The 12,693-nt window shown below is 42.7% G+C and overlaps 1 protein-coding gene across 1 annotated transcript in view; it reads left to right on the top strand.

Moving 5' to 3' along the window:
- Positions 1–12,693, top strand: part of LOC140395958 (pericentrin-like) — a 401,239-nt gene that overhangs the window by 138,635 nt on the left and 249,911 nt on the right. Inside the window, 1 exon segment of the mRNA XM_072483987.1 lies at positions 11,914–12,155. Within this exon segment, the coding sequence (XP_072340088.1) occupies positions 11,914–12,155 (242 nt within the window).

Consider the following 12,693-nt stretch of genomic DNA (forward strand, 5'->3'; position numbering starts at 1 on the left):
GGCAGGAGAGAGGACGTAGTTTATCAAGATCTTGGAACATGAGTAGGACTATGAATCCTAATAGGAGTAGAAGCCCACATGCACGTGAGATTTTGGTGGCTTCAAATAAATTAAATGAAAAAGTTATCAAAGAAGCTAAACAGCAAGAATTGCATAGTTGGAGTGAATTTGGGGTATACACGGAAGTACCGGATAGGGGACAAAGAGCTCTATCCCACAGATGGATTTGCACGGAAAAGGTTCTTCCGGATGGAACTTATAAGGCAAAGGCCAGGCTTGTGGCAAGGGGATTTGAAGAAAACATAGAAGATCAGGATTTAAGAGTAGATTCACCTACAGCAGGAAAGGTTATTTTAAAGATCTTCTTGGCTCTATTAGCCACAAGGTTAGGCTGTTGCCAGTTGAAAGCAGATCCTGCAATGTTTTACTTGCACTATAAAGGAAATCTTTCTGGCATTTTTATGATGCATGTCGATGATTTTTTGTGTGGTGGGACTAGTGATTTTGAAGCTATAGTAATCTCTGGTTTGAGGAAAGAATTCAGGGTTGGAAGTCAGGCTTCCGGTGCATTTAAATATATTGGACTGGAAATTGGACAGACTCAGTTAGGGGCAACTTTACATCAGCAATGTTATTTGGAAAGCATCAGCCCAATAGCAATTAGTCATGGCCGAGTTTCACAAAAAGACGCAATGGTTTCAAAGATAGAAAAAGAGCAACTGCGAAGTTTAATTGGGCCTACTGAACTGGTTAGGTAGACAGGCTAGACCGGATGTGAGTTTTGATGTCTTAGAGTTGAATACAAAAATGAATGATCCCAAAGTCGGAGACATAATAAGAGCAAATAAATGTTGGCCACACTAAAAATGCAGGAGTGTGTTTTGAAATTACTGGTTTTAGGTGACCGTAGGCACTTGAAACTTATAGTTTATACTGATGCGTCCTACGCAAATTTATGTGATGGGGTTTCAAGCGCAGGAGGTTTTATAATTTTCCTTTTGGGGAACAATGTTAAATGTTGCCCGCTTGTGGGAAACAAAGAAAATAAGGAGAGTGGTAAAAAGCACTTTGGCTGCTGAGACGTTAAGCCTTGTAGAGGCGGGGGGATATGGACTTTTATATAAGTATGATATTGCCAGAAATTTTGGGATTAGGGGACTTGGGTAATATACCTATTGACTGTCACATTGACAATAAATCCCTGTGGGAAAATGTGCACTCTACAAAAAGTGTCAATGAAAAGAGGTTACGGATAGACATCGCAAGTTTGAAGCAGATGTTGGACAGAGGGGAAATAACAAAAATTATATGAGTCGACAGGAGCTATCAACTGTCAGACTGTTTTACGAAAAGAGGGGCGAGTTCACAGAAATTTTTTGGATATTGTTAATGAAGGGTGCTTGTTGCTGTGACTTTTTCTTTCTCGTCCAAACGAAAAAAATGGGGGGAAATCATGTGTGTTTTTGAGATGCCTGAAATTTTGTTTTCACCTAATTTTTTTTTTCTCCAAGGAAGGGGAGACTGTTAAGTAATGGGTTAAGAGACATTGCAATTAGTTGTCTCATTTATGTTAAGTATCCATTAATTGACACTGATATGTAAAAGTGCTTCAGGTGGCCTCTGTCAGGTGATGTATAGTTAGAGTTCTGTGCAAAGGCTGTTGGAATGAAATAAATGTGTGTTTGTGAAAAAGGAGCAGAACTTTAGACTCTTCATATCACAGCAACTAAAACGCCTAACATGGGCCATGAACAATGAAACTCCTAATATCTGTCAGGCAGGAAAGTCTTAGATATGGATGCCATATTATGCCAAAGAGGTTTCCCTGCCTGGCTATACCTTTCACCACTTGACTCGCTCAAACAATCTCACTGGTGGTGCAGTCTTTATCTATAAACTGTCCCTTGGTCTGTCTCCCTGATTCTTGCAACTTCTCTTCCTTTGAGCATCTCTCTTTGTTCCATCCTTCATGTCTCTCATTTAAAATTCTTGTTATGTACCACCCATCCAAATACCATTCCAAATTTCTAAAGAAGAGATCTTCTCTGCTTTCTTCCCTCAGCCTCTGCATTGAATGACTTTCCACCTCTGTGGTTTTGATCTCCATCTCAATTCTACTATCTCCTCTCGAGCTTATTCTCCCATCCTCCTTCCTGCCTCAGCACTCCTTCCATGTAAATTCTGCTTCGCAGTTTTATGGCTACTCCCTTGCTCTTGTCGTCTGATATGGCCTCACAAGTCTTCCTGTTACTATCACTGAGGAGTCAATCTCATCATTTTGTCTTGTCTCTCTCTCTCTGCCTAAATTCCACTCCTCACCCTACTTCTCTGTCCACCCCTGGAAAAAGCTTGACCTCCAGTCACTTACCACTAAACTTTCAAATTACAATATTTAACCTACAATTAATCATGGCATTTTTGCATCTACCAATTTACTAAATTACACATTCTGCACCACTTTTAATATCCTTCTCCACATGCAGTTGATTATTGTCTTACCCTTCATTTTGATCCTTTAAGTCTAAGGGATGTGGGTTTGAATGACTTTTGCAAACAATTGGTGTGACTATCCATTGTCAGATTGGCGGGACCGCTTAAGGAATTATTGGTCCATTCTTGTGATCGCTAAACTGATGATTGTTCAAAGATCATCCAAGAGCACAAAGATAATACCTACCGTTTCTTCACCATCATCTTAAACAATCCTCCCTGCCTCCACCCTCACTTCCAACAATAAGTCTGAAGAGCTCATGGAATTTTACCATTTGTGCTGCTGCCATTGCTGCTTCCTTTCCATTTCCTAGCCCTTCAGGATAAACTCCCCCAATGTTTCTCATGCCTTAGTCCTGAAATCTCATCCTTCTCTAGACTTTATCCCACTTCCTTCAATGCTGCTTTGAGCTGTTCTTGTCCATGAGACTCATCTCCTGCTTCCCCCAATCCTATTCCAACCAGATAGTTGACCACTGTGTCACTCCTGTTAAGAAAACAAAGGTAGTTTTAAGGGATTTATATTTGTATTGGTAAACATTTGCAATAAAGTATTGTTTTAAGTGCTTAATGTTTCTGTGCCTGGAAGGGTGAAACCTAAAGTTAGATTAATGCTTTGCATTTGTGGGGGTTTGTTAAATTCCAGCTGTTTCTATTTTGCTTAGAGAGGACTATGGAAGAATAAGTAAACCAGCAGTGGTTGCTTAGCAACTGGGGCCTTGTAAAATAGAGTAGCTTTTAAGTTTTAGTCTGTCTAATTTGATTGCAGTTGTAGATAGTGCGAGATGGCAGCTCTCTCAGTTCTGCTAGAAGCAGTTGGTTTTAGAAGGCTAGGGAGGGAACATCTTTCTCAGCTTTGCTAGAAGTAAAGCCACACCATGGAGTAATAGTTAAACCTCACCAGGAGCTTAGATTGTTGAATTAATAGTAATTATGGCTGAAAAAAGAATTGGCTAAATACCTATAACAGAAAGTTGTTATTGTTATTTATCCCCGTGGAGCCAACAAACCAAAAGGGCCAAATTTATTGATCAACCGCTACGACAAAGCAATGGACAAGATTTTGCTTTATAACATTTTTTGGAAAATATTTTTATTCGTTTTTTAACATCTGATACATGAAACAAAACAATGCAAACAACAACAGAAACTCCTCCCCACATGACCAACCAACACTCCAATCACTCAAAGAATAGCCCACCCCTCCTCAAAGTGAAGAATAAACAGACCCCATCTCTTGTGGAACCCCTCAAGGTAGACATAACCTTCTCCAAATATAGGAACTCTCCAAGCCATATTGAGGCACTGGGCGGAGAGGCTGACCTCCACCCCAACAAGATTCGCCTGTGAGAAATTAGCGAGGCGAAGGCTAAAACATCTGCCTTGCTTTTGTCTGCGGCTCCAGCAAGTCCAACACGCCAAATATGGCCCCCAGGGGACTGGGCTCCAAATCCAAGAACAAGATCGCCTACATAGTACTGAAAAATGACTTACTAAATTTCTCCATCTTCGGGCAGGTCCAGAATATATGTACATGGTTGACCGGATGTCCCACACCGTTCGCAAGTGTCCTCAATCCCCTCAAACAACCGGCTCATCCTCAACTTCACCAGGTGCGCCCTGTGCATATGAGTTTGAGGCATTTTCCCTCCACAACACCACACACCACAATCCCTCCTCCAATGTCACCCACAGCTCCTCCTCCCACTTGGCCTTAACCCCCTCCAGTGACGCTGTATCCTCTTCCAAAATCTTCTCATAAATCATCGCGATTAACTCCCTCTCCAATCCCATCACTGACAACACCCACTCCAACAACGAGGAGGGAGGTGTCACTAGAAACTTCAGGAAAACCTTCCTTGCAAAGTTCCGCATCTGCATTTACCTAAAGGCCATCTGTTGAAGAAAATAATAGTCAGCACTTTGAGTTTTCGCGAAAGGTCCTTTATTTAACACGAAGTTCATGGAGGGATTAGATAGACCAAAGTCATTCCAAATGTCCCCCCTCCAGTGAGGTAAGGCAAGCAATTTATATGTTACAGTAAGCAATATCTCGGACAAAATGCATTCTTTAGATAAGCAGAAAGACAGAAAAAATAAGCAGGCCTCGAGTTCCTCGCCTAAGAAAAATAATAATTGTCTGTTGTCAGCAAAAGTGTGCACCTGTATGCTTATTTACATTGTAGGACCTTCTGACTGTTTCATACAGAACCTCTTGACTAAAAAATAAGGCAAAAGATCCATCATGCTTTGCCAAGTGCCTATTTCCATGAAATATAGTCAAGCAGCCGGTTAAAATGAATACAGAGTATTAAGGCAGCTAATCCGCCAACTAAAGTCCCTTCTGCAATTCCCTCCTTGTTGATCTTATGATCAACACATTGTTAGTACATTACAGTGTCCTCAGCAGCAAAGGGTGGGTTATAATGTAAGGGGAATGGACGTATGGTAGGTACCTGAGTGTGTCAGCATTGCCTCCATGGTCCCAGCCACTTAACAATCAGGTACCTATCACACGTCCATTCCCCTTACATTATAACCCCCCCACCCCCTGATGGGGGGAGCGCACCACGTTTAACAAGCACCGGACATCGAGGACAGCTGCCTACCCTTTACAAACCCCGTCTGATTCTCCCCAGTCACCTGCAGAAGGCACTCCTCCAACCGAAGCGGCATCCACATTTAAGAGGGATATTGTCCGATACGCTCCACATTCCCCCGGGTTCTTATCCTTTTTTAACAACAGCGAAAAAGATGCCTGCCCCATTATCTCCGGGAGCGACCCTTAGCCACTGCGTCCTCAAACATTTCCACCAACAACCAGCCTATCCAAGAGCTTCTTATAGAATTCCACCTGGAACCCAACCGGTCCCGGTGCTTTACCCGTTTGCAGCTTCCCTTTCGCTGTCCGAACCTTCTCAATCTCCACTGGCTCCTCCAGCCCTTCCCTCTCTGACTTTAAGACATTCCAGCCCCTCCAAGAACTCCCACAGATCTGATTCATTCCCCAGAGAGTCAGACCAACACAACCTCTTATTAAGAGAAAAATTCTCTCAAAGCCCTGTTCACTTGTTACGGCGCCACCACTCGTTCCATCCTGGATCTGAGGCTGCCTGCTGACAGAGCTGCCCTGCCAGTAAGCGATGGCTTTCTCCCAGTTCTCATACACCACACCCTTTGCCCGCCTTATCTGGCGAACCACTTTCCCTGTAGACTAATGGTCAAACTACGTCTGCAGTTCCTTTCTACTGACCAAATCTCAGTAGTGGGGTTTTCCACATACTTTCCATCAACCTTCCAAGATTTCATCATTGACCCAGGGCCGGGATCGAACCCGGCTCCTCATCGCCCTGAGGCAGCAGTGCTAACCACTGCACCACCATGCCGCCCCTCCATCTGAAACCTAACTGTCTTATCCACTCGTACCGCTACCCCCCGGGCCCTGCTATCAAAAGTCCAAGTGAAACACCTGATTCACCCAACCCATCTGAAGTCGAACCTGGTCTTTCACCTCTCGGATGGGTCTCCTGCAACAACACTACGTTCGCTCTCAAGCTCTTCAAATGCGAGAAGACTCTCCTCTGATTCAGCGGTCCACGCAGCCCCCGTACGTTCCACATTACCATTCTGGGGGTGTCTCACTCCTCCTTTCAACCATGACCTCTGCCCCTGGCCTGCCCAGGAGAGGGACCAAGTCCTACCACTAGTTACTATCGGCCAGATACCCTGCCCACCCTGCTCTGGAAATCCTCCAACCACTTCCTCTCGAAACTGCTCCTCTATACACACTTCCCATCCCCCCCCCCCAATCATTCACACATGCCTGGCCCACCGAAACCTGTCCACACAGGCTCGACCAGAGCGCCTTCCCTGCCACATACCTAGTACAAAAGCCACCAGAACCCCACCACCCAACACCAGCCCTTCTAAACCAACCAAACACGATAACCCCCAAACAAAGGAGAAAAAATTCCCAACACATTGTCCCACTGTCCCCTACCCATCCCCTTCCAAGCACCTCCCCAACAACTTGGCGAACATCTCCGAAACATGCCTCCAGGCAGTCCCACGATCCGAATATTCTGCCACCATGACCTGTTCTCCAGGTCCTCTACTTTGGCTCTCAGCCCTTTATTACCTTCCTCCACCCTCTGCAGCACCTCTCCCATTGAATCGAGCTGGTCGCTGTGCTGCGACAATACTGCCTCCACTCCCTTCAACGCCTCTTCATGCTCCTGCACAACCATCAACAGCTTTCCAAGAGCCTCCTTTATCAGGCCAACGTATCACCCACCAACCGTTTGAGCGTTCCCATCATCTCCTTCCCATGCCGTTCAAAATGCTTTGCAAACTGCAGCTCAAACTCCATCACCTCAGTCACCGTGTCCACCGTAATGGGCTCAACCCCACCCGCCTAGCCTGCCCCCGCCACCTTTCTTCCTACAGAACTCCGCACCAAACTTGAGCTCTCAAGTGGTCTAGCGCTCAGTCCTTTTTGTACCGTATTCCTCCTTTCGATTTTCGACATCCTCTAATTATTGGAGACCGTTGATATAAAATTACCCCCTAAAACTGGCTGAAAAGGACCAAAAAAAGAAAGCTCCAGCAGGAGCCACCAAACGTGCGACCCCCACCTATCTGTCGCCACCAGAATTCCCGGTTTTTGCCTTATAACTAACAATCAAATCAAAACTAATTAAACTGGCAATGAAATCATGTTCAATATATATTGCAAATCATACGTTGATAGCAGATGCAACAAAGCTAGATATCATGGATTTACTGGGCAGTCCAATTTCGGCTCCAACGCCTTTTGAAGGTCTGTGTCCTTTGGTAGAATTTCAACTCATCTTTCTTCAAATGTTTAGTCACTGGTTGTCACCAGCATTTCCCCTTGAACCTAAGTTCCATGAATGTGGTCTTCATTAAAATAACACATTTCTCCAGTACCGCCTCAGCTCTGCCCACAACCGTCTGAGTGGCATGGATTCACCATTATTCCCTTTTTATCTGAATCCTTTGTGACAACCCTGTGCACAATATGGGTGAGCCTGGTCACCCATTATTTTGAGTAACAGAAGCAACAGCAGGAATCATGTATTTGCTTATTGCCAGCTCCTGGATCCAGCCTTTGTTTACTTCAACTTGCCTGCATTCCACCACTCAGTGATCTGAACTTGGATGGCCGTTATCTTTTATCTGCTTTTGATGAGTTTCCGTTTCCACAGAAGTTTGAAGTTTCGGTTTGCATTTCCCTTTCAATTAGGGTCTGACTCAAAAAACATATGCCTTGAAATCAGGGTCAGTGCACTAAACAGAACATTTGACAAGTCATCTGGTCAAACAACAGCTCGTTCACACTGCTGTCACTGGTCCTATAAACCATGGATTCCATCACATTTAACCCCCCCCCCCCCCCCGCCCTTTGTAAAAATAAACCTTTACGGTAATTAAGTTTACCGTACAGCTGTTTTGAAATTCAGCAAGTTCTTAACATCACAAATGTTTTAACTAACAGTTTATTAAATAAATACATAATTTTCATATTCCATAATTATTCATAATCGCACAGGAAGCCAAGTTACATTAATCATTGTTTGCTTTAACGGTGCAGATATAATAGAATTTGTATGCGCATTTCGCATCAAGACTTCATTTTTGGTTCACTTTGTTGTTTCACACTGGGGCTTGTGTAGCATTGAGTGACACGACGGCTCCTTTTGGTGGTTACCTCCCGCTCCTTCCCACTTTCCTCTCCAACCCATCCACTCAGTGCTTCTGGCTCCCTTGCTCACTTTCCATGTCTGCAGTGACATGCAACCTATGCTAGTGAGTGGGTCACATGAGTGGCCCTCCTTCACTTCAGTGGGTCGCAAGGTTGAAATCAGGCATGTGCACTAATCCGTGAATAAGTTTTTAAAATTTAATATACACCAAATATTTCGTAATGAGTTACAGAAAATGTTAAAACATTCAGATATTGAACTGTCATCAACTTCAAATGGAAAAAAAAAATGTTTATATTTACCTTGTATATATTAAAATTTACTCTGCTTATCAAAGCGAATACCAGCTACAACTAAAGTTATACACTTCTTAATTCCACAGATATGTGCTTTAGGTATTTATTTTATTTTTACACTTTATTAACCTTTACTATTAATAAACCATCCAGCCCCCGAAAACCTTTACTACTGCTGTTATATAAACTCGCTCTTTCTCACGTTCTTTTATCCACCCTACTCTGCAAATTCCGGTTGCAAACTCCGTTTTCTCACTGTCAACAAAATGCCTCATGAACCACAGTCAGAACTCCAATGGGCCACAGGTTTCCCACCATTGTACTAGAGTATAATTTTGTTTTTTGCACAAGATCCTTCAGAACCCAACTACAGCTTGTACATTTATTGTAATGGGAAAACTTGGTTCGCTTTAAGTTGTTTAACTTCGAATTACACTTGTCAGGGACACAGCTAGAACTTAAGTGAGGAATTACTGTATGTATAGAGTGTTGGTGAGACCATATCTGGAGTATTGTGTCCAGTTTTGGTCTCTTTATTTGAGGAAGGATGTGGTGGCATGGAGGCAGTTCAGAGGAGGTTCACCAGATTGATTCCGGGGGTGAAAGGATTGATGTATTAGGAGAGATAAAACAGTTTGGGCTTATACTCGCTGGAGTTTAGAAGGATGAGAGGGGATCTAATCAAGGTGTATAAAATACTAAAAGGGATTGATAAAGTAATTGTAGACCAAATGTTCCCTTTGTGCAGCAATCGAGACCAAGAGGTCACGGACATGGGTTGAGAGGGTGTAGATTTAGAACTGAGATGTGGAGGAACTATGTCTCGCGGAGGGTGGCCAATTTGTGGAACTCGCTGCCCCATAGTGCGGTGGAGTCTGAATCATTAAATAGTTTTAAGAAGGAGATATATATTTCTGATGTATAAAAAAAAAAACAGGTTAAAGGGATGTGGGCAACATGTGGTGAGGTGGATTTGAGACCAGGAAGAGATCAGCCATGACCGAGCAGGCGCGAAGGGCTGAACTGCCTACTTCTGCTCCTTATTCCTATACTGGAACATTGGCAAGGTCATTGCATTATGCTGGGAATTTGTAGGCAGGGAATTTAAGGACACTTCAACACCAGGGTTCAGGTAAACCACATGGTAACTGTCTATTTATTGGCGTAAAGTCTGTTCCACATAAGCAAGCCACTTCAAAACCATATAGAAATCAAACAAACAAAACCTAGTTCTTTGTTGAACACTACCTTTACATTATTTTCCCTATATATTTAACCAGATAACTAAGCTATTTACCGGTGTCATCAAACCAAAACAGACAAAGTCTCTTAGTCTGTTTGGAAAGTTAACCCCTGACCAAGATCAGATTCTCAGCCAGTCCCAGTTTGTGTTCCAATTTGAGGTCACACACCACGCAAGATACAAAGTCAGGTATTCACCAAATTTCCTCTCGGGCTGCTCACCAGGTCATCAAACACATTTCCTTTCGGGTTTCTGACCAGGTCGTCAAATTCATTTTCTCTCCATTCATGTTCCTCTGCAAGCATTCAGACAGCTCCAACTCTTATTCCTTGTAGGCCCTTGACCAGGTGACTCTTTTCAACCCCCCCCCCCCCCCCCCTCCCCTTTTTATACCCACCCTGTTTCATGTTCCTGTTTCAGTATGATGTCTTCTGGATGTGTGTGACCTACTGTGTTATTCTGACCAGGAAGTGTGGAGTGTGCACTGCCTGTCTCAACTTGGCCCACTGCTGTGTTATAATACAAAAACAATGTGGTAATTAGGCTTCAGGATTGTTCAAACGTCATAGAATTATCTCAACTCGGGACCTTCCTTCTCTCCTACAACCTTTTGTTTAACTCTGGACAGAGCATCAGCGATTTGATTGTTTTATTTGTGCAACATAGCCAATTTTTAGTGTAAATGGTTGTAAAATCAAATTCTGATAGAATAGCCTTTGGTTCTTTGTCCTGAACCTTTCTAGAAACACAAGTGGGTTATGGTCAGTAAAGACCAGCTCATCCAAACATACACTTCAAACTTTCAATTGCTAGTACAACACGTGAATCCTCCTTTTGTTGGCCAGATATCATACTTACTTTGAAGCTTATCACACTTTCTGGAGATGTAGCTAGCTAACTGTCCCATACCAGCATCACCTTGGAGAAGCACCGCTCCTGCATGTCTGCCATTAGCATCGATAGCTACCTTGAAAGACTACCTAAAATCTGGGGCTGCAAGAATTGGCTCATTAATTAAAATGACCTTCAACTTTTCAACTACCATTTGGCATGACTCCATCCTTTCTGATGTCACATTTTACTTCAACAGTTGGAGTGACTATTATGCTAAAATTATGAACAATGTTTTTTTTAGAGCCCATGCATACCCAGAAATCGCAGCATTTGTTTATTTGACTTCAATATTGCAAAGTCTATTACTGTCTGAACCTTGGCCCCTCTGCAGCATATAACCGTGACCCAATATATGCCCTAAATAAGTGACTGTGGCTATGGCATACTCGCGTTTCGCCAGATTTATGGCAAAGTTGATTTTGAAAAGCCTGTCAAACAGAACTCTTAAATTCCAAACTCCAATGTCATTGTAAACTAAAAGTCATAGACCCACCCCACCCTCCCCCCAACCACCATTCACCCTTTTGTTTTCTGTTTCAGTTTAGCATGCTGCTTGATGCTTTCAAAACCATTGCCAGTCAGGCACTTTTGATCAGGATTCACACTAATGATGTGGCTTTAGTTGTCGGTACCACACACTACAGGCTATTGGCCTTCCTTTGGGTGGGTTATACATTTGTACAGTGGAATTTTGAAATCTGCACAATTTTTCAGTGTTATAGCAACGGAGTTAAAATTTGAGAATGTATTGACCACTAAAATTTCTTTCAATACTGTGCAGTTATGTGCATACTTTTATTTCTTGGTTGTAATTTGCAAAGTGCTTCTTAAACTTGCATTAATTCCTTGCCAGTCACACATCATCCTTTGATTTTGCTGTTCCTTCACTGTCACTGGGTCAAAATCCTGGAACTCCCTTCCTAAAAACAGCATTATAGTTGTTCCTACAAAATATAGACTAGTAGTTCAAGAAGTCGGCAGGTCATCTTCTCGGGCAGCTGCCGATTGGCACTAAATACTAGCAAATGTGGCTAGCCAATTGCGTGAATGGATATTTTAATAGAATTGTTGGACTCCTGTTTGTTCAATAGGCAGCTCACCACCACCTTCCCGAGGGCACTTAGGGATGGGCAAAGATTGCTGGCCCAGCCAGCGAACCCCACATCCCATAAAAATGAATTTAAAAGCTTTTTTAAAAATTAAAATAATTATTCATTTTTTGGGGGGGAAACTACTCTTTAAATGCATTGAATTTATTTTGTAGAGATTACCAAGTTACGACTCCAGTGTGCACAGGAGACTGCCCGGGAGGTAGAGGTGGTGATGGAAGAGTGTCTCCAAAGGTTGGAGGAGATGAAGATATCAAAACAGGCTGAATTAGATTCTGAAAGAAGGAAAGTTGTTTGTCTGCAGGAAGAGATTGAATGTTTGAAGAGCGATCATGCGACAGCCATAATGGAGCTCACTGAACAACTTAAAGAAAAAATCAAACTGGAAATGAACCAGGTAAATCTTAGTTTGCTTTCTTCACTCTTTATTATAAATAAAGCTGTAGTAATATTACCCGACAGTCAATTTAAATAACACTGTCAGATTGTACCCGATAATGTTTCATTGTTCACTGTGTATCAAGCTAATCCTGAGATAAACTTACATATATTGGCCTAGAACAAAAGCAGTGAAATCCAAGCAAGGGTTCTGAAACATTAAAAGTAATCTATTAAGTAGAAGTGTAGTTGAGGTATTTCTTGGAGTTGCTGCTTGTAATTAATATTTTTGACAGACTATCATCAGAAATTGAGACTGAAGAAAATGTTTACAAGAATGGTTTAGGGTTAGGGTACTTTAGTTAAGTGGCTAGACAGGCAAAGCTGCGATTGTTCTCCTTTTGAGAAGAGAATGTTGAGATTTGATGGAGGCTTTCAAAATTATGGGGAATCCAGACATGGTAGATGGGGAGAAACCTCCCATTGTTGGAAGGATTCAGAACCAGACAACAGAGTAGTGAGAATCTAGAATGCATTGCTGATTCAGTGGCTTTCAA

Source organism: Scyliorhinus torazame, chromosome 2, assembly GCF_047496885.1.
Source record: "Scyliorhinus torazame isolate Kashiwa2021f chromosome 2, sScyTor2.1, whole genome shotgun sequence".
Lineage (NCBI taxonomy): Eukaryota > Metazoa > Chordata > Chondrichthyes > Carcharhiniformes > Scyliorhinidae > Scyliorhinus > Scyliorhinus torazame.